Source organism: Lipophrys pholis (assembly GCF_963383615.2).
Source record: "Lipophrys pholis genome assembly, chromosome: 14".
NCBI classification, from domain to species: Eukaryota; Metazoa; Chordata; class Actinopteri; order Blenniiformes; family Blenniidae; genus Lipophrys; species Lipophrys pholis.
The window spans coordinates 23783135-23805982 of NC_137633.1; the positions used below are offsets into that span (position 1 = coordinate 23783135).

At 44.9% G+C, this 22848-nt stretch overlaps 1 protein-coding gene across 2 annotated transcripts in view; it reads left to right on the forward strand.

Annotated features, from left to right (window-relative positions):
- atp10d (ATPase phospholipid transporting 10D) overlaps positions 1 to 22848 on the forward strand; it is a 38038-nt gene that overhangs the window by 6932 nt on the left and 8258 nt on the right. Inside the window, exons 3-18 of one of the 2 annotated variants that reach the window (XM_080479454.1) lie at positions 7236 to 7560; positions 7788 to 7982; positions 11290 to 11494; positions 11581 to 11666; positions 12727 to 12833; positions 13531 to 13662; positions 13875 to 13987; positions 14595 to 14847; positions 14945 to 15147; positions 15284 to 15460; positions 18689 to 19319; positions 19438 to 19544; positions 20977 to 21103; positions 21179 to 21363; positions 22281 to 22572; positions 22681 to 22757. In XM_080479454.1, coding sequence (XP_080335580.1) covers positions 7280 to 7560; positions 7788 to 7982; positions 11290 to 11494; positions 11581 to 11666; positions 12727 to 12833; positions 13531 to 13662; positions 13875 to 13987; positions 14595 to 14847; positions 14945 to 15147; positions 15284 to 15460; positions 18689 to 19319; positions 19438 to 19544; positions 20977 to 21103; positions 21179 to 21363; positions 22281 to 22572; positions 22681 to 22757 — 3171 coding nt within the window. In that variant the 5' untranslated portion in view covers positions 7236 to 7279. The remainder of the gene's footprint in view (positions 1 to 7235; positions 7561 to 7787; positions 7983 to 11289; positions 11495 to 11580; positions 11667 to 12726; positions 12834 to 13530; positions 13663 to 13874; positions 13988 to 14594; positions 14848 to 14944; positions 15148 to 15283; positions 15461 to 18688; positions 19320 to 19437; positions 19545 to 20976; positions 21104 to 21178; positions 21364 to 22280; positions 22573 to 22680; positions 22758 to 22848) is intronic. The other variant, XM_080479455.1, reaches the window with a different exon arrangement.

Here is a 22848-nt window from a genome sequence, read left to right on the forward strand (position 1 = left end):
TCAGTGAAACGCTTCGTGTGACACGCCCCGGGGAATGTGTGTGCGTGTGTGTGCGTGTGTGTGTGTGTGTGTGTGTGTGTGTGTGTGTGTGTGTGTGTGTGTGCGTGCGTGCGTGCGTGCGTGCGTGCGTGTCGCGCCAAGCGGGACATGACGGGCATGTAACGCGGATTGACACAGGTGACAGACACCAGTACAGGTGAGCCCAGTCGGACCTTTGACTCTGGTCTGGAAGTCTCCCGGAGAATGTTCTGAGGTGAGCTTTACCTTCTGTTTGCCATTGAGCTGCTGATCAGTTCTGCCGCCTCGTGCGGGAGGAGCGTGGCGAGGGTCCAGGCAGGGAGCACGTTGCTTTGTCTTTTTCAGAATGCGCAAAGCCGGAAGTCGCCAAATACCACATGCACTGCTGTAAATGGAGAGATTATAGCCCCCGTTATAACCATTTTATAGACCAATTTAAGATGTTCTACTCCTCATTGAAACTGATTAAAACCGCCTATGCCAACATGTGCTTCAGTGACACAACTCCTTTTTTTGAATTATTGTTATTATTGTCTGTGCTTCATCTTGCGTTCCATCATATTTGCTTTGTAAGTCTATAACCCTTAGGTTATGTTAATATCAATTTTTGCATTTTGTATAAACCTACAAGATTGTGTATTTGATTGTCTATTTAAAAGAAATGTGTGTGGTCGCTTCTGCAGGGTGTGGCTTCAGGCGGTAATGCAGGTCACTTCCCCCATAAATCTTCTTTGCTGTGGTTATACAATCAGAAGATTTGATTTAATATGACCACACAGATGACAGAAATGTTCATTGATGATTTTTATAGATAACTTCTGTAACTGTAAGTTATCATGATTTTCATGATTTTTATTTGTCACCAAACAGTACAATGTGACTTCAAAACTTTTCCAATAAGGTTAAAAAAAAAAGAATTTAGGGATAATATATCTGTAATTACAGAAGAGTTTTAGGGCCACTGAAGAAAAAAAAAAATTCGGAGGCTTAAAAAAAAAAAAACCTTCGTGGCCTCAAAAAAAGTCGAAAGTCAAAGTCGAGATTTATTTTTTTCACGGTGGAAAAAAAAAAGTCGGTCCATCCACATGCCAGCACGTGTGACTGCTTCCTCAAAATGCTTATCAGGCGGTTTAATGAAGTGATGAAAAGATGCTTCAGGACAGAATGTAGCTCATAAACACGGTGCAGTTATCATCAGTATCAGGACCAGAAGAGACAGAGCAGCCTGCTGCCTGGTTCTGGAGAGGAACACAGTTATCATCAGTATCAGGACCAGAAGAGACAGAGCAGCCTGCTGCCTGGTTCTGGAGAGGAACACAGTTATCATCAGTATCAGGACCAGAAGAGTCAGAGCAGCCTGCTGCCTGGTTCTGGAGAGGAACACAGTTATCATCAGTATCAGGACCAGAAGAGTCAGAGCAGCCTGCTGCCTGGTTCTGGAGAGGAACACAGTTATCATCAGTATCAGGACCAGAAGAGTCAGAGCAGCCTGCTGCCTGGTTCTGGAGAGGAACACAGTTATCATCAGTATCAGGACCAGAAGAGACAGAGCAGCCTGCTGCCTGGTTCCGTTGCGGCAGATTTGTCGAGTACGAAGGACAAAGGCTCGCATCCCGGGCTGCTTATTTAAATGTTCTTATTAATCAAGGAAATCCTGTGTAAAATCACATGTCCATAAGCAGTAAGCAACCCGATATAGTCAGAATTAAGTGATTTAATGTGAATTCACATCTACGGGCAAATGATGAGGGATGGACAGACGTCTCTCCGTGAAAAAAAAAAAATCTGGACTTTGATTTTCGACTTTTTTTGGGGCCACAAAGGTTTTTGTTTTTTTAGCCTCCGAATTTTTTTTTTTCTTCAGTGGCCCTAATACTCTTCCATACTGTAATAATTGAATCCACAGTCCCTGTAATGCCCCGTCCTCGCCACACGCTTCTGGTCTTTGCGTTCAACTGCGCAGTACAATCTCCATGATAGACCTGTAAAGGTGGACCATCAGTGTCAGCGGGAGGTGGGTCTTCCTCAGCTTCCTGATGAAGAACAGTTGTTTGAGGTGTTCGAAGAGCAGATGAGAGGCTGGACTACTTGACTCCGATGTCTCGTTTACACCGAGCAAAAACTGTGATATTTCAATGCGTTTGTCTTTCATTTACAAGTAAATGAAGCTATAATCTACCAAAAATGATTATATATGAAAACTTTGGCCAAAGTGGAGATTTGGAAAAACTCTGTCTATAGGTTTGCATGTCGCCCAAGGGAGACGGGCCATTTTGTGATTGTGAGCACATTGAAATCTAAAGCCTTTGAGGAGCTTCATCATAAAGCTGTCTGTAAACCGTTTGTTTGTTTTTTGTTTGTTTTTTTTTAAGAAAAAACAAGTTTTAAATCAGGCTTCCATGGTGGGACGGTGGACAGGAGGGAGAGAGGGAGGGTGAGCGGGCAAGTGAATTACTGCAAAAATACTCAAACACTGAGGGTTTTTTCTCTGTGGATAAAGTACTCGTTGATTGTGATTCCGAGAGAGATTTTTCGTCCGAGAAGAACGTTGCTCAGCCACGGAGCCCAGCAGGGCGGCGTTACGTGATGCACATGAAGCGTGTGAAATAAGACTTATAGTCCGGAAATTACCAAAAGTTCCGGTACGCGCCGTACGCTAGAAAAAACTCCCAGTAGGCTGAGGGGTAAAATTTAAACGTGCCGGTACCGGTGCATACCGGTTCAATTAAAGCACTGGTTATGGTTGTATTGGTACCATCCACTACTTTTGTCTGTGCGGACGCACGGAAACCCGTCCCGTCCCGTCCCGTCCGGGTGCTGTGGGGGACTGATGATGGTGGAGCTCTTCAGTGTGTAGGCCAGGAGGCTCCAGTCCTGGAGAGTCTACGTCATGCATGTTTTAGACGTCACCCTACTTGATGGTGTCATCGTCTGGCTTATATAAAAGCCCAATATGGAGCACCTCATTGCAATCAGGTGTGTTACAACTGTTGAGAGACCACAACACAGGCAGGACCTCCAGGACCAAGACTTGACACCCCTGGTGGAGCCAATGAGTTTTTTTGAGTGACTGACGTCAGGCATGTTGAACCCATGGTTTTGGTGAGATTTCAGGAGAGGAACTCCTGCTGCCCAAGTTCTGATGGGATCATATTGGTGACAAAACACAGCGAGGTAAGCAAAGGTCAAGTAACCTGGTGACCAGGTGATCTGCTCCTCGTGGATCGGCAGGAGCTCCGATCAGCGGCATTCTGCTGAATTCCCAACAATCTGCTCCCTAGTCAGGTTCATATGGGTAACTTCCATGTGCACATTGGAAGGACGTTTTGACAATTGAACTGGGTCAACAACTTCCTTGTCCACTGTTTGCACAAGTTCATGCACTCACACGCCGGTCTGAAGATCAGCTGCTGCTTGCCGGCCACGCCCCGGTCGGTCAACGTGTTATGAGAAGATAACACGTCTCATCACCACAATGCTCAAGCATCTGCTTCGTTTATTGATGCTTTACAGACTTCAGGAAGTTTTCAGGAAGATGTTGAGTCTGTTGAGACAGGCTGCTGGGAAGCTAAGTGCTAAATGCTAACCTCCAGAGTACTACAAAATGCAAAGAGCCTCCAACTTGAGCAGACTTTAGAATGTGACACAGAGGCTGAAGAATATCCTTCCGGGATTTATAAAAGTATTTCTGATCCTTTCAAAGTTGTGATTAAAGGCTTCAAATACATGTTGATATACACAGTGTATCTCGGGGCCAATGTTTAAAACGCTTGAATATAAATTGTGCTGAATGCTGACTTATTCTGAACTTCTTTTAGATTTAGTTGACTCTTAATTAAAAGCTTCGATTAGTCGACAGAAATGACTTGCCAGGAACTTCCCTAGTTTACAGTGTGCAACTCAACATAAGAGACCGTGGGGGAAGGGGAGGGAGGGAAGGAGATTGATTTGTTGACGAGGCACATTTGCAGACGTAATAATACAGATAACTGGTGCATAACAACTCTGCGTAACCAAGGCAACAGTGTGTGCCAACTGTTAGCCACCCCTCCCTGCCTGCTTTACGTGGCAGTGCACGGACGTCTGTATCGGTGCACTAAAAACACATTTATAGCTGATCAAGATAGCAGTGTGCCATTACCCAGCAACACATCATTTTAAGACCCCTTGTAAAGACATTTTTTTTCATCATCTCTAATCGTAACTAGAACTTTGCTGATTGCCTAGTTTGCACATAGGTTTTTCAAATATTGCACAACAGTGTCATTGTTGTTTTCAAGCATGACTACATGTGTGATGTGAACACTTGTCGGGACCAGCAAGCTCAGTCACACACACACACACAGCACAACCTGTAGAGGCAGACAGCGCCAGGCTGCAGTGTTTGTACAGCCGCTGTACATTTCTATGACACACAGAAGAAGTGATCCCGTCAGCCAATCAGCAACAAGGTTATAAATAGTAAAATCCCTTTCATATAGGATGAATTGAAAGACAAGTTGTGTGTATGTTAATAAATACTGTCTCAAGGTCAATCCTCTAACATGAAGTTTAACCTCAAAGAGGCACATTCGGTCTGGGATGTATCAATGTCTTTATATCGATCTGATCATTACTAGTGTGTGACGTCAAAGAGTGTTTCGTGAGCATCATGATGGAGGAAGACAGGAGAGGAACATATGCAAAAACAAGGACAGAGGCCTGTACTACGAAGCAGCTTATCATACTCGGGATATCTCATCTGGCTTGACACACCCAGAATTCTTGAATCCTTGATTGAGGATCCTTGATAGTGATCAGTGCACGTTCACATTAAAGGTAGGAGTGTGCCACCTTAGGGACCTTTCGATTAGATCATTAAACGATTATCACGAGCATCGTTTTTCGGATATAGGATTTCTTTTAAACGAGATATATTAGTCAGCATCCATTAAATGAACTAAACAAACCAATTTACCGCCATTATTTTTTATTCATATCAAACCAAACGATCCAAGACATTTCCCACAACAGAAAGCTGCTCCTATTCCATAAAGTGTAATACATAAATGAGATTTCTTTCAATCCAAAATTCTCTGCTGTTTTTACAGATTTTGGTACTAGCAAGTTTAAATCCATCACAAATACGTTATTTTATTTATTGTTTGTGACTTTTTTTATTGTATGTTCTTATCCTGTTTTTTATTTCAGAGACTGCTTTTATCCCTCTAATGTTTTTATTGTCTTTTATTGTGGTTTGTTTTTGTCTGTCTTGATTTGATTTATTTTGATCTTGTCTTGGTGAATAGTTCGGGTTGTGGCTCGACCAAGTATCTGCCTGTCTGGTTGATTGTGTGTTTTTTGTTTGTTCAAATACAATCACATATCTGCAGAAGAAAACTACCCACGGGTACGAATAAAGTAACCTTGAATCTTGAGAAATAATAAAGACAAAATCTTTGACAAATAATGTATTTTAACTAAAATCTTGAGCTTTTTGCATATTTTGCTTATTCAATCTGATCTTTTTATTTACTTTGAGATTCTTGTCGCCGTGTCAGAACAGAGAGGAAGATTTCTGAATCCTTCCTCAGTTGTTTGCTGGTTCGTGGCAGCGTGTTGTCCTGCTCCTCTAACTCGGGGTGGAAACACTTGAGGTGCCGTCTCGTGCTCGTCGTGTGCCCGCTGTACCTGATTCTTGTTTTATGCGCGTTACACATGGAGGAGATTTTGTCAATGCTCTTTCTGTCTTTGTGTTCATACAAACCAAAATGCCACCACATGCTGGATTTCAACCCTGAAGAGTGAACCTCGCGCTCGGTGAGAGTAGCCAGCGAGTGAGACTGTTACAAGTCTGTCCCTTTAAACTGTCCTCGTGGCTTTTTCAGTTAAAATCTGTGTAAATCTGCATTTTTAGTTTGTTAAGGGAGTGGGAAGAAGTATAACTTATTGAATCCCATCGTTTCTCCATAAGTAAATATACAGTATGTAAGCGCTATTATATAAAGACAAATGATCTATTGAAAAGGTATGAACACATTACTTTAAAAAAAATAATATAATTATATAGCACATATAATATACATAATAATGTACAGTCTTGATTATGGAATCACTATTTGAAATACAACAAATGAATATGGATACATGTATTTTATTACTATAGACTAAATTCTTGAATACATTCTAGACCTGTATATACACATACAGTACCCACTTACAGAAACAGTCACATCTGCTACACTACTGAACTGCCATTGACCTCTTCATCTTAGGTTATCTCTTGAAGTGCAGCGATTTAAACAATTATCAAACTCCAATGTCTATAAATTGATTAATAGAAATCCAACAGCTTTAGAACATTTTACTGCTCAGACATCTGACACAGAGTTTTTCTCTCCTTCTGAAAAGGAGGCGCATTATGACAGATAATGTCTGAACTGAATCTGTGCATGGCAGCCACGGTTAAATCCGGGTTGTTTGCATTTTGTCTTCTGGTGAAAAGCCAAATCATTTCCACAACGAGGGATGTGGAGTTTCTTTTCCGGACCAACTTCCTGTTTCGCTTTTAGCCACGCCTCCTCACTACATAACCAAAGCAGACATGCTCGTAATTCGCTGATTAGTTGGTCAGGCGCATGGGAAACTTCTGATGCGTGCATCAGCATAGAATTGCAACATGGAGAATGTGCTCTACAGACGATTCTACAATCTCTCAGCTTTGTCAGACAGTCAACACGTTCTAATCCTTTACGATCTAAAATGGTCATATCGCACACCTCACCTCCAGACCCAGGCCTCGATCATATGTGGTACCATATCATATACATATCTGATGTATATGATATGGTACCACATATGATCGAGGCCTGGGTCTGGAGGTATGTGGTACCATATCATATACATATCTGATGTCTTTCAATGTGACTGCCATCTGGACGGTCAAGTCACATGTATGTGACTTCCACATCATTGACGTGAGACTGAGTCATGAACCTGCACCAGAGGAATCACCAGAATGTTAAAAGCTGTGCTCGTTTTCTTTCTCAGTCTTCTTCTTTTTCCTCTTGTCATTTCGTCTGGATTTCGTCGGCTCCTTTTGCACAACCATCTGTTGAGCATCAGTTATCATTTATTGCAGCCCAGTCAATCTATTGCTCTATGAATATTGTGAATGTTGATATTGCGACGAGCAGCCCGACCTGAGAGTTCATTTCGATGTCATTTTCTGTCTTTAGGATGAGGACATTGTGAAGCAGAAGGCTACGGCGAAGGGGCCCCGATGGAGCGCCTTCACTGGGTGCGCCATCGCTGTCGACAGCTGCTGGGAGCAGACTCAGTGCGGGGATGGTACACGCCCCATGAGTCCCACAAAAGCCCCTCAGACACAAACTGCTCCCCACGGAGAGTGAAAGAAAAGCGAAGAACTGTGTTCGCTTGCCATGGGTCCAACCAAAAAGAGTTTGACGCCGTGTCTAAAAACTACAAAGGCAACGTCATACGCACCACCAAGTACAGCTTGTTATCCTTCATTCCCATGAACCTTTTTCAGCAGTTTCACAGGTCAGACTCACTTTTTTGTTTTCACTTCTTATTATAAGACCATCAACATGAGGATTTAATATCGGATTGAAAAAACAGTTTTATGATACAGAAAAATAAATAACCTGAAGAAGAAGCACATAAATCCGGGTGAAAGATTACATTTGAATTTAGAGTGTTCATTTGTGATTTGACTGTTCAGTGATTGTTTGAAAGACTAATTTACTGCTCTGATCTTGGTTTTGCAGAGCTGCTAACCTCTACTTCCTCTTCCTTGCATTGCTGAATTGGGTCCCAGTTGTTGAAGCCTTTCAGAGGGAAATTACCATGATTCCACTAGTTGTAGTTCTCTCTGTTATTGCCATCAAAGATGCTCTGGAGGACTACAGGCGCTACTTGTTCGATAAGAAGGTCAACAACAATGTAGTCCAAGTGTATTGTGGGTGAGTAGACACAAGACTTTCAGCCTCTAAAGTTGTTTCATTTATGATGGGAATGTCACAGTTCGTTAATAATAACGTCTATATGTATGTGACAGTTTTTCGTCAAACTGTTTGTCTAACTGATCTCAGAACAATTCAGACTTCAACTCAGTCCACATGAAACTGCTCAGAGACCAGAGGGTGGCGTTGTCAGAGGTTTTTGATCTGGACTTATTTATACCATCACTAAATATGGAGGCTTATCTTTGGTGTCCCTGACATGTGGCATTTAATCCAGTCCCAGAGGTTGACTTTCTTTGGTTCACGTTTCCCTTTATTCTCCAAAAAGTCCATAACATACAATATTTCTCTCATTTCCCTCTGCCAATGTGGTAGTGTGCGGCTGTCGCTGCGTGTCGGTGGCGGCGCAGCTACAAGAACCGTGTTGTTCCCACCTTCCACACCTTGTCCTCACCTTTGCTCACCATTACCTTTAGCCTAAGGGCCAGTCCACACCAGAACACCATTTCATGTAACTGCATAGTTTTAGGAGCCCAAAAACTGGTTGTTTTGAAAAGTATTACAGAGATTACAGAGTGGGGACATTTTAAAACGCCACCTCAGCTTCGAGGTGTGGATGAGCAAGATGCACATTTTCTGAAAATGATGATGTCATCTCCCCACCTCTCGACCTACAACAATGGCGGACTACATGATCCAGAATGTGCTGCAGAAAATACTACTGCTATTTGGATTAATAAGACTTTGGATTTATTGAATACGAGGATTATTTTCATGCTCCGTGTCTTCTTATTCTCTGTTATCGGTGTAATTATGTTTCAGAGTTACAGCGCCACCTGAATGCCTGGCATATGTACAACATTTTTTTTGAGCCGTGTTCATGACGATGTGTGGATGGAAAAACGACAGGGAGAAAAAAGGTCATTTTGGCTTGTGTGGACAGTGCCTAAAACCCATGTAATATGTGACACCACAGTGCAATACACCCCCAAGTGGCCAAAATACTAATAAACAAGATAAAATAAACACACTAAAGCTGTGGCTATAAATAGCTCCTACACTGAAGTTACTGCACGGTGCTAATGTTACAGCAAAGGACATGTGTGGTAACTGAGGTATTGTCAATAATCAGAACTTATAGTAGTAAATAATTTTATTTCAAACCTGCACACAATACAGCTTACATATCATAAACAAGTGAATGGTTTGAAAAGGGGATGGATGAAGCAAACGCTTATACGATTCCAATCCCCCCACTCACCCTCACAAGACACAACATCACAATATACAGTAAAACACAAAATCGTCACAACAAGACAACGACCAGCCCGAACACTCTCTGACCCCACACCCCTCTCCCTTAATGCTCACAGCTGAGGGCATCAGTCTCTCTCTTCCAAATATTTTATCGTCACATTTCTTTTAAACATTTTTTGAAATTGGATAATGGTAGAGCAAACTCTGAGCTCCTGGGCCAAACCATTCCACAAGAGAACTCCCCGCACTGAGATGTGCTCGGCATTTGCTTAGCAAATGTTCGAATCTCTTGGCAGCTTGGCTTTGATGTGAGAATACAGTTGGCTCACCACTGCATCTTGACCCTGAATGCTCGTGTTCAGTACGTTCAGATGTCGGGTTATGTCAACTAAAAATCCCAAATCAGCAAGCCAAACAGTATCGGATAGTTCTGGCGTCTGTTGTCCATTTTCTTCCAAGAATTCTCTGATTTCCTCTCTAAGAGAGTAAAAGCGCTGCAGTACAGACCCCCGACTGAGCCATCTTACGTCGTTGTGATACACAACAGCTCCGTATTTAGCCTGGATTATCACCGGTTTCATCACATGATCATATTTCAGATGTTTGGCACAGAGAACTTGTTGGTGAATAAGACAGTGGAGTTTGACAGCTTTGCCTCCTTCATCACTGACTTTGTTACAGACGACGGTTGCTAATCCACTTGGATCGCCAGCCAGGGCAGGTGCACCATCTGTAGTAATCCCCGTGACTTTATTCCACGGTAGTTTCATTTAATTTACGGCGTAACAAACAAACAAATAAATGTGTTCCTCTTGTTTGGTCCTTAAGGCTCTGGAGGTCAAGCCGCTCTTCACTGACGTTAATTTTATTGTCCATCCTCTCACAGAAATCAGTAACTGAGCGGTGTCAGATGCGTCTGTACTTTAGTCGCAGGCTAACGTAAAAAAAAGTGAAACTCCACTCCTTTTAACTCTAATTCTCTCTTAATGTCGGATTAAACAGCTTCAATCCTCCGTACCACAGTGTTACGAGCCAGGCAAACATTAGCAAACTCTTATTTCTTCTCAGGGCAAATTTCCTTCACAGTTTTCATCACGCAGTCTTTAATGAATTCAGCCTCAGTAAAGGGTTTGCTGTGTTTGGCAATCAGCGCTGCCGCCTCATAACTTGCCTTTGTGGCTTTTTCAATGTTAAAAAACACTGCTGTGCCGTTAAAGCAGCTTCCAGTTGCTTCAATTTTACGCCACGTTCGTTCCCAGCTAGCTTGTCGTAGTTCGCGTGTTTCGTCTGGTAGTGCCTCTTGACATTGAACTCCTTGTAAACAGCCACAGTCTCCTGGCAAATTAGGCAGACACAGTTGTTTCGTATTTTGGTGAAAAAATACTCCAATTTCCACTTGTCTTGAAAGCGCCGCTGTCAGCTTTCCTTTTTTTTTTTTTAGTTTCAGTCGCCATTTTTGAAATGTGCTGGAAAGGCTCACACAATGGTCTTTGACCCTTGTGACGAGTGTCAAAGTTTCCTGCAGTGAGAGTGTGTCTACTGACATCTTATGGTGAAATATAAAATAGCGTTTTGTACACTGTATTTTATACTGTGGTCAACAGTTATTGACTTTATGACAGAGGCTGCGGGCCGCTGGAAATTAGAACACGGGCTGCATTTGGCCCGCGGATCGGACTTTGGTGAAAATTCCTACGAAATCCATGTAGGAGTTTTGACGTGATCTTGCTAACAGACATACACACAGATAAATATACGCTGAAGATTTTATTACATCCTTGGCAGACGTAATTACATGATAAAGTACTCCTTCCCACTTCTGGCTCTGAAACAGAGGGGAAAGAGTTGGAATATGCAGATTGCTTTTTCCCATTTTACTGGTCTGAGCCATTTGAAATCAAAATTGGCTGTATGTGTCCTTGTAATAATATGCATTTGTACATAACTCAATGGAAAACAGTTGTTTTATTGGTCTGTTGAAACCTCAGTACTTGATTATGTTAGTATGAATGATGATTTTTTTTCTATTTTTATTCATATTGTCCGATAGCACACAGAGAGCTTATACAGACCATCGCTGGAAGGATGTGCGGGTTGGAGACTTTGTTCGTTTGTCCTGTAATGAAATCATCCCTGCTGACATGCTGTTGCTGTATTCCTCTGACCCTCGCGGGATTTGTTATATCGAAACAGCCAACCTGGATGGTGAAACCAACCTCAAACAGAGAGATGCGGTTTTTGACCTTCCACTGCAGGTATGACACAAAATGGTTGGATGTCTCAATTCGCATTCTAACATTTGATGTGTGTTGCACGTGGGCGTGCGTGCGGTGTTTTACAGGACTCGGACTTAACCCCGGAGAGCTTTCACAGTCGCATTGAATGTGAGCAGCCCAACAATGACCTGAGGAGCTTCAGGGGTTACATGTGAGTTTGTTTTCATCTTATGACGCTGATGCAAAATTACCGTGCCTCTTTTTACCTCTGATTTCATTGTGTGAGCCTGTTGGTGGCATCAGGACGTGAAGACAGGCACACATATCAGTGAATTACTTCACAATATGGCTAAAGAGCATTTGCCCACAAACGTTTGGCAGCACAATACACTGTGGACCTGACTGGAGAACTGACTGGACTCCTGGCTGGACACCTGACTGGAGAACTGACTGGAGAACTGACTGGAAACCTGACTTGGACACCTGACTGGGCACCTGACTGGACACCTGACTGGAGACCTGACTGGAGACCTGACTGGAGACCTGACTGGACACCTGACTGGAGAACTGACTGGAAACCTGACTTGGACACCTGACTGGGCACCTGACTGGACACCTGACTGGAGACCTGACTGGACACCTGACTGGACACCTGACTGGACACCTGACTGGGCACCTGACTGGACACCTGACTGGGCACCTGACTGGAGAACTGACTGGAGACCTGACTGGAGACCTGACTGGAGACCTGACTGGAGAACTGACTGGAGAACTGACTGGAGACCTGACTGGAGACCTGACTGGAGACCTGACTGGAGAACTGACTGGAGAACTGACTGGAGACCTGGCAGTACTCCCTATAAAGGAGGAGGAGTTCGAGTTCCTGTCCAGCTTTGGGCAACTAACTTAACTTTGCAAAACATGGCAGCTTCTGTCAGACATCGAAGCGGCTATCATGACTTGATATGGAAGTAATCACATAAGCAGTGTGTGTTTGTTTCATGTAACCGATCGTTCAGTCCTGATGACTGTAGTAGTGATCCATTAGTAATCAGACTACTGGGCTCTGACCCCCACACTGAGAGAGTGGGTGTGGGATTTCTATTAGGAAGTGAACAGCCCAAAGACCAGTTAAAAAAATCTGCTCCCATGGATAAAACAAATCATGATAAATTATAGCTCGCTCATCACAAGTTAAAATCAAATGACACGTGGGTTTTCTGCAACACTTCATCTGTGTTGATAATCAATAGTTGTGTCTTGTTCCATAGAGAACATTCCAGTGGGCACCGTGTCGGCCTCCATAACACCAACCTCCTGCTGAGGAGCTGCACCATCCGCAACACTGAAATGGTGATAGGCATCGTCATCTATGCTGGTGAGTTCAGACATGAGATACCTTTTAGCAGTATTTACATCCAAATGCAAATTCTTGGGGTATTCTTCTCTCAGTTTTGTCTTCAGCTAGTGAAATGCAGGCTGGATTTTGGTCTGGTGATTGACTTGGGCATTGCTTTGAGCCGGCTGTGGCTTGGTTAGTAGAACCTGGAACCCAATCGAAGGTTCCAGGTTCAGTTCCCCGTCTTCCTCTGTCAACATATCGCACTGAAAATGATAGATTGTGTTGAATAGCAGCCACATCCATCATTGTGTGTGTGTGTGTGTGTGTGTGTGTGTGTGTGTGTGTGTGTGTGTGTGTGTGTGTGTGTGTGTGTGTGTGTGTGTGTGTGTGTGTGTGTGTGTGTGTGTGTGTGTGTGTGTGTGTGTGTGTGTGTGTGGTTTGTCCACTGGGTGTGGCCGGAACTGTTGTGGGGGGACCCGTTATCAATGAAAACAAGAGAAGTACGTCGATAGGCATGGCAGCCTATTACCAAACTACACTACCACCTTACTACATTACTACATTATACTACCACACTACATTACCACATTATCACATTTCCACATCGACATATATACTGTATGTGGCTCACAAGCTCCTTTTATTTCAGAGTGGTTTATTACTCCGTGTATCCCAGTGCTGCTTCACGTCAAAGTGAAGATGGTATTTGTATTCTTCTGTTGACGTTACCCAGGCCACGAGACTAAAGCCATGATGAATAACTCTGGACCGAGGTATAAGCGGAGCAGCCTGGAGAGACGTCTGAATACACACATCCTGTGGTGTGTGCTGCTTCTGCTCATCATGTGTTTGACTGCTGCCATAGGTGTGTATTCAGTCACTCCACAGCTCATTCCACTGCATATCCAGTGTGTCCATGGAGTTAGTTCTGTCGAATGTTGTTAAACGGCTCAAAAAAGATATTGAGAAATCCAGTTACTATCGAAAGCTGTGGAATTCAAACCATCCTTAGGTGGTTTTGAGTGGTTGTTTTTGAATGCTGGGGTTTTGTTTAATTCATGGTTTTGTGATTCTTAGGTCACGGACTCTGGCTGAAGAACCTTCGAGACCCTCTGTTCCAGGTGGATGGAGAGATCTCTCCTGCGCTGGGTGGATTCTATGTATTCTGGACGATGATCATTGTACTGCAGGTTAGCTATTTTCTCAGCTTCAGTTCAATCGCAGTATTTATTTCGGAGCACCAGTGACCAGTCTCTTTGAAATGAATAAGAGCAGCAGATGGCTGAAATGTTGAATCCGGTTCAACCACTGCCCTTGCTCCAATCATGGTGTCATTTCAAACCTCGGCAGAAAGTCTGCTAATGAGCCAAAGTCTACAGGAGTGTCACTGTCAAGTGTATAATAGCAGGCGTCACATTTAATAACAGACGATCTGAGTCCACCTCTTCATACCTGTAACCATGGTGTTAATGTGCAGATCTACATGTATCAGACGGCTTTAGTGTTCCTCTTCAGACTGAGAAGTTCTACCATTTTTTAATGTGTATAGAGGGACCTTTTAGATTACCCATTGAGTTCAGATTTTCTTCTCATCTCTTCCTTCATCACAACAATGCTAATTTTTCTACACACACACACACACACACACACACACACACACACACACACACACACACACACACATAAACTTTGGTTCTTTCTCTTGGATCTTGAAGTATAACAACATTTAGTTTGTGGTGAAATTTTATTTATTTGATATTTTATAACTCACATCCAGTTTTCTCGTCTCTCTTGCAGGTGCTGATTCCTATTTCTCTATACGTGTCCATTGAGGTTGTTAAATTGGGTCAGATCTACTTTATACACAATGACTTAGCTCTGTACAACGAGCAGCTGGACTCCAGGATCCAATGCCGGGCCCTGAACATCACTGAGGACCTAGGTCGGATCCAGTACCTCTTCTCTGATAAGACCGGAACCTTAACAGAGAACAAGATGGTGTTTCTTCGCTGTAGTATCTTTGGGGTTGAATATCCTCATGAGGAAAACGGTGAGACATGAAGACTGCAACATTTCTGTCTCATTTATCTGTTGTGGTGAGAACTCCAGTGTATACTCACTCCACCCTGTGACTGTGCTGTTGTCAGCTCGCAGGCTACAGATGTATGAGGCAGAGGAGATTGATGGTGTTGGTCAGACCACAACTCTTAAATCAGGCTGCAGTAGAAAATCCCTGAGCTGTCGCTCCCTCAGCTGCAACCGCAGCTCGGTGTCTCTACACACTCTGACTGCCGAGTCTGCTGAGGACGACCAACTGTCCAACAGGCACAACACCTTCTGTAGCCACACGGTTAGCACACACACGCACGCATGCACGCACACACGCACACACACACACACACACACACGCACGCACACATACAAACAGCTAGGTATTCCTGTTTTATCTTTATGTCTGCTGCAGTTGTTATCATCTGTGTGTCCAGGAGAAGGATGTGGTGACTGACCCTGAGCTGGAGAGGAAGTTGAATTCTTCCGTGCTGCCTGACGACTCGACTGATAATCCGTCCAACGCAGAGCTCACCTACATCACTGACTTCTTCTTAGCTTTGGCCCTCTGTAACAGTGTGGTGGTCTCCTCACCCAGCCGGGATCCACAGCAGGTCAGTCCATATTATTTATTACAATACAATCAACTTTCCCCACCATAGTTATTGTTGAATGTACTCAAACAGAAATGTGTTCAGGTTTGTTAATGTTCTAATAATCTCTAATAAGTCCTCCATTACCTGTCCATCATTATCCACCCTCTCACTCCCCCTCACTGTTGTGCACATTAAAATCCCCACACCAAATGATGTTACTGTCTTCATGTCCCTCAACTCTTTCAAGCTCACTTATTTGTAATCTTTTCCACGGGTTATAATGAATGATAACGATCAACTTTTTATTATTTCCACACGCTTCTATTACGGTATACTCTCGCTCTGTCCCAGCCCGTAGCACCCTGTAAGGTATCCCCTGTTTAACAAACGAGTCACGTCCTCCACCTACACCCTCCCTCCTATCTCCTGTCCCCTTCAAACTCGACATAACTTAACACTTCGGGGCATTCCATATATGACCCCCTTGCTTCTGCCTTTCTGCTCACCTTCACCACTTTTACTACTTTCACCCTTAGCCCTCCTCACCTGGTCTTCACCGGCGCAGCCAATCAACAGGTTTCCATCCCGAAGCACTCGAGTATTCTTTACCTCTCTGACCTGCACCATCAGTGTTTTTGTCAATTTCAAGGGGTCCAGTTTCTTTACGCCTTCCTGTCCCTCAAACCCCACCACCACATTCATCACATCAGTCTTTCTCCTCCGCTCTCTCTCGCTCTCTTACTAGTTCCCACGCTGTCACTGCCCACCTCCCCGCCTATAGTATCCTTACTCTTCTTTTACCTGCCATCCTACTGGCTCTTTCCCTCACACCTCCGCTCCGTCACTATCCCTCTCACTATCCATTCTACCTCCCTCTCTGGAGATTATTGGCACCAGAGTACAAACCACCGTTCCGAACCTTACCGGCCGTCGGTCGGTGATCCGTCGAGCAGTGCCCACACCTCCTCCTCCCTGTCTTCTATCTCCTTTCCTAGTATACATGATTTGTTTGCTTGAGGATTCTCTTCAACTGCCACTGACGCTATAACCTTGTCTTCCACTGCTGCCGGTCACTGTGTCCCTCTCTCCGTCTTTCTGTCGCTTCTATGCCAGCAGGTCCTGGGAAACTTGTCGCTTCTCGCTCCTCCTGAAGCTGTTTGCTCCTTGTCGCTCCTTGTCGCTTCTGTCTTTTCTTATTTTGCTAGTTAAAGTTAATTTATGGAAGTTCTCACCTTCTCAACTTTTTCCGCTAGATGGCACCAGATTCAGCACAATTGCCGAAATTCTTCAGGCGATAAATGCTTTGTCATTGTTGTTAAGCAATGAAAATAAATTCTAATCTGAGCAATGATTCCAGGACGAGGTTCAATCAGTGACATCTGTGGATTAGACCGTAAAATAATAACAGGTAGACCCTGTTCTCATGCAGCTTCACTTAACTCATAGTTGGGTAGAGTATCTTTCCGAATAGTAATGATGTCCATGTCGGAGTAGCTCCAGCTCTGCATCATTCTTATAGATATCGGCGTTCAGCTGTAAACACAAGAACACATTAGCTAGAAGCAGCCTTGAACGGGTCCTCGCTACTTGCGGGACTCCGACCCAGAATGTCAGTCAGCATGTGTGTACTGCTCTGTGTATGTGTTGTACTGCCGCAGTGTTAACATAGATTAAACAGTCAGCCAAACTCTTTTGAAAACCAGGAAAGCGAGCAGCCTCGCTCCGTCGACTTGTTGCAGCTAATGGCGCTTTTCCACTAGCTCCTACTCAGCCTGACTAGCCTTGCCTCTACTCAACTCAGCCTGTGTTGTTTTCCATGACAATATATTACGACCACGGCGTGGGCCGAGTCATCACAGCCTTTCTCCGTGATGCACAACTTTTTTTTTTTTTTCTTTCCTTGTCCTGTTCGGCAGCTTGGGCCAACAATATGATGTGATTGAGAGCCTTCGGAGTCAGAACAGTTTTTGCTCTTGCAACAGGAAGAGACATGGAGTCTTCTCCTGTTGCTGCCTTTATTAGAAGCTGGCATGGCTGCCATACACAACCGGGGGGGAACGCACGAAGAGAAGAGAAGAGAAGTTGAGGGGGAGGGGGGAGGGGATAACATACAATACCCTTGTTGTGCTACATATATTATTTGCAGTTATCACACTGATCCAAATACTTTACAACTGTTAGTGGATTAAACCAGCCTGAGCAGCTCTATCTAGACAGTAAGATGATTTCTTAGATTAAACCAGCCTGAGCAGCTCTATCTAGACAGTAAGATGATTTCTTAGATTAAACCAGCCTGAGCAGCCCCATCTAGACAGTAACGTGATTTTCTAGATTAAACCAGCCTCAGCAGCTCTATCTAGACAGTAACGTGAAGCAGGAGCATGAATTAACAAAGAGGCAACAACAAAAGAGGAACATTATTTTTAGAGTTTGAGCAAATGATGACAGAGAACAAGCAACTTCAGAAGCACCTTTCGTGAGGAGTGGAAGTGTGTGTGTGTGTGTGTGTGTGTGTGGTTTGTCCACTGGGTGTGGCCGGAACTGTTGTGGGGGGACCCGTAGCGACCCCCCGGGGCCCGAGGCCATCGGCAGACGGCAGCCCCCCAGGCCCGGGGAGGCCCCAGCAAACCACCCCAGAGAGCCACGCCCCCGCCCAGAAAGCACCAGATGGAGAATGCAGAGAGGAATCCCCCCCCAGGCAAGAGGAGCCCACAAGAGAAGGATAAAGGGCACAGGGCCCCAGGCCCCGACCCAAGCCGCCAAGCCGAGAAAAGGCCGGAGCAGGGCCCCCGGGCCGAGCGGGCCGAGAGCCCCCCCAACTCCGGCGGCGATGCCTCTCGCCCCCCAGGCAGCCAGCCGGGCCCCCACCCGGCCACCGCGGTATCCCATCCCCCACTAATCCAACAGCAAATGGGGAAGGAGCACCGCACCCCGGCCCCCCCACGAGCGCCACGCCCGAGGGAGCGCGCCCCCCACATTCCAGCTGCACTCATATATTTCAACTCGTGGTGTAGTCCTAGGATCTATGCCAGAACTGAAAAAAAGAGAAAGCTGAGTTTCCTTTGAGCTGACGTTGACACTTTTACCCGACTTTCACCAAACTAACTTAAATACGTTGCATGTTAGATTACAGTTTTGTTTACACACCAGACTATGAGATGTATAAAGGCACAGCAGCTTCTGACTTCCTGCCGTAGCCAGTCGAAGCCCGTTTGAAGCTGATGTCATGTTCTTCTTGTTGTCCAGGTGTCCGAAGTACAAACGTCTCTCAGGTCACGGGAGGAAACTGGAAAGCTGAAACAGCACCTTGGCTTGTCTCCTTTGTCAGCTCTGTCCTCATCCAACAATCCTCTCAACCTTAGCACTCGGACGTTTACGCAGGGGAAGACGGGGGAGGACAGAACCATGGATGGTTTTGACCAAGACGAGCAAAGCAACCTAACAACATGCACTGAGAAGTCCGGGATGGACGTATCTGCTAGAGGATCGAGACCAGTGCTCGACTGGGAAACGGAGAATAACTTCAGGGATACCAAGACAAAGTCCAGGCAGAGTCTTGAGGACTTGATCAGAGAGGTGGACTCTGACAACGGCACTGATGATGAAGTCTTGTACGAGGCAGAGAGTCCCGACGAGGCCGCTCTGGTTCACGCAGCTCGGGCTTACCAGTGTACTTTGAGAGGCCGCACTGCAGAGAGTGTGCTGGTGGACCTTCCAGGGTCTGGTTGTTTGTCTGTCCAGCTCCTCCACACACTTCCCTTTGATTCCAATAGGAAGAGGATGTCGGTCGTGGTCCGACACCCACTCACTCAGCAGGTGGTAGTTTACACGAAGGGGGCAGACTCCGTCATCATGGACCTGTCTGAAACACCGAAAGGTAACGAGCTCAACCATAAACACACTTCGTCTGTATGTTGTATTTGTCCGTCAAAATATGAATCAGGTTTGTTTGAATGATTGGAGTCAGTAGTTTTTTGTCCATCCTACGCTTTCAGAGGCGGAGCTGACTGGAGAGATGTACAGTGGAGTCAGAGAACAGACACAAAGGCATGTGAACTTTTATGCCAGAGAAGGTCTTCGCACACTCTGCATTGCAAAGAAGGTAACACTAGAAGCAAAGAAATGTCATTTATTTAGAATCACTAAGGCCAGTGGCTATTTTTGCTTTCCAGAGATCATAAGTAACATGCTCATGTGGGTAAAGTCAGACGTTTGAAAGATAAACGTTCATGTTTCGTCTCATTTAGCATCAAAAATACCTGTATTTTATTGTCGGTTCAATTCCCATGACAACATTTTCATGCTTTTGGCTTGGTCCATGGGAGTAATGTTGTATGTTTGTGGTGGATAGTTTGATAGTTGGCTTTTGTATCTCATGCATACATGGTATGAAAAAATGTTTATATAGTTAGAACAGCGGTGGCCAACCCGCGGCTCGCGAGCCTCATGCAGCTCTTTGCCTGTCAATGTGTGGCTCTTTGTTGGCTCATTTTCTGACAACAGCAAGTGTGCTTCCTTCAGTTATAAAGAGTTATATATATATATATATATATATAAGAGCAGCTCGGTAAAGTTCCAGCTTCAATAAGTCTTTAACAAAACGTCATTAACACACACTAAGGCCTGTGGCTTTCCCATCGGTGTGACGTAGGCAATGTGCTACAGGCTCATTTTTGTCAAAAGTAGTCGTCTTTGCAGCAACAGAAACAACATCATTCACTGTGAGACCAGTATGCAGGGACCGTCTTAAAATTACAAACCGCTGCAAAAGTGAAGACAAATACCACAAAAGTACTTAATAATGTTACTGTTATTCACTGCAGCCTTCGCTTGATCACACTACAACACTTGGTTTGTCAGTGATATGTGGTTTATAGTATCTGTCTTTGCTGTTGTTCCGGTTTTGCAGTTTGCAGACGGTCCCAGCCCATTTGTGTGGGCTGAGGGGGTGAAGTTATTCCTGTTAATGCTGTAAATCCACACCCTGCCGATTGTCTAACTTTTGTCATTCCATATGGAAATGTATCATACATAATGTTTGTATTTTGACTTCATGTAATTTCGTGTCTGTGAGAGAGGGAGTTTATTTGTAAGCCCATATTTGTATGATGCGACTCTTTGTAGTACCACCGTCATTTTTGTGGCTCTTGGTCTCTGACTGGTCGGCCACCCCTGAGTTAGAACATATCAATATTGAGACAGCTGGTGTAATTTTCCAGTTTGGAAATGATTTTGTTGGTTTCCGTAAAATATAGATTTCAAAAAATGACAGTGACAGAGGAGTTTAGGCATCGCAGGGTCTTGTTTGGGCCTTGTTTATACGTTTAGTTGCATTTTGTTCATTTGTGTGACAATAGGGTCAGAAAACACTGTGGCTCCATGTGAACAGTAAATTTGTCTGAGAGGCCTGGTGCGGCATACGAGTATTTATGGTCATAGTGAATGTCTGAATGTGACTCAAGCAGTTGAAAAGTGCCATATAAGTGAAATACATTCATCATTTACTCAATGACGGCGTTGTTTGTGTGGTGCAGAGTCTGGAGGAAGGAGAGTACAATGTGTGGCTGAAGAGACAGCTGCTGGCGGAGAGGAGCATCGAGAACAGAGAAGAGATGCTGCTGGAGTCGGCTCAGAGGCTGGAGACCAATCTCACGCTGCTGGGTGAGACCGGCACCGGTTCTACTGTTTGGAGCTGGAGGCCGGTAGACTGATACTGTGTGTGTGTGTGTGTTGCAGGTGCCACAGGGATTGTAGACAGGCTACAAGAGGAAGTTCCTCAGACGATTGAAGCTCTTCAGAGTGCGGGGATCCGAGTGTGGGTTCTCACTGGAGACAAGCAGGAAACGGCCATCAACATCGCTTACGCCTGCAAACTCATCCACACCAATGACCAGCTGCTGACGGCCAACTGTGACAGCAAGGTCAGTGGACGAGGAACGACGAGCACCGTGTTTGGGCTTGTTTTTGTAAAGTGACTCTCCTTTATGTTGCTCTGCGGCGATTGGCCACTTTACCTGGTACATCCTGCCAGTCGCACCCACTTCATAATTTCTGGTGTCAAACATTGAACGATGGAAAACACATTAACCGATAACTTCACACCACTGCTGCACTTTAAAACAATCATGATGTGAATGTCCCGTTGCGCCATATCCCAAAAGGAGTGTGTTGTATTTGGCACGATACAGTTGAATTGAATTGTTAGCAGACAGCGGGGACGCCCACTGTGGTCGTCTGCTGCTGTAAACTATCAGCTTCAAGCTTCGTCCTGTTGGAAAAGCTCACAGAGGCTCTTTTGCACTATGCAGGTTAGAACTAGAGGTTCTTTGAGTTCCTGTTGTCTTTTGGTCATCTCCAACCAGACTGTCCATCCTTCTCCGACCTCTTTATATCCCTGCTCACTGGAGATCTGCTCTTTCTCACCATTCTCTGGAAACCCTGGAGATCTGGAGATGGTTTTCTGTGAAGGTCCCAGCACATCAGCAGTTTGTCAAATACGTAAACCAACAACCATGAAGGTTCAACGTCACTTAAATCCCCCTTCTTCATTATTCCCATGCTCACTTTGACCTTCAGCTTGACGACATGGGAAACTCTGCGCTGCTCACAGGAGCCTGGAGGAGCAATGGTTTGTGTTAACAAGCTGTTTAAGAGGTGCACCTAATAACATGGCCACTCAGTGTTGTTGTGAGTTACGTGCAGAGACAGCCATGAAGCCATAAGCACATATTGTTGAAAGAGGAGGATGAAGAATTGACATCAGTGTTGCCTACATGGTCCAAAGCTATGCTTCAGGAGTTGACGGCGCTGTCTTGCCTTGTCTTGCATTCTGCTGCAGGATGCTTGTGCACTTCTGCTGGAGGAGCTCAAAGTGGAAGTCCAGTCCAGTGCGGACACCTGGACACATGTGCCTGGAGGACAGGACTCTTCCTCCGGGGGGGTGACTGGCTTCATCCTCATTATCGACGGCCGGACTCTCGACTGGGCCCTACAGGAGGAGCTGAACAGCAGCTTCCTGGCCCTGAGCCGCGGCTGCAAAGCGGTGATCTGCTGCCGCTCCACTCCTCTGCAAAAGAGTCAAGTGGTCCAGCTGATCCGGACCCGGCTCGGTGTCATGACACTGTCTGTGGGTGAGGACAAAGCCTGCATTCGTTGGTTTTATGTAGTGTGGCTGTTGACAGACTTATACATTTAAACATGGTTTTAAAAGACAGAATAAACCTTTGTGGTCCATTCAGGTGATGGTGCCAATGATGTGAGCATGATTCAGGTGGCTGACGTGGGCGTTGGGATTTCCGGACAGGAAGGAATGCAGGTAACAGACCCTGAACACTCCCTGAACACAGACCCTGCTGCATGTAAAGTTTCTTCCGTTATCGTGTTTTTCTCTCACTTTAGGACAAAAG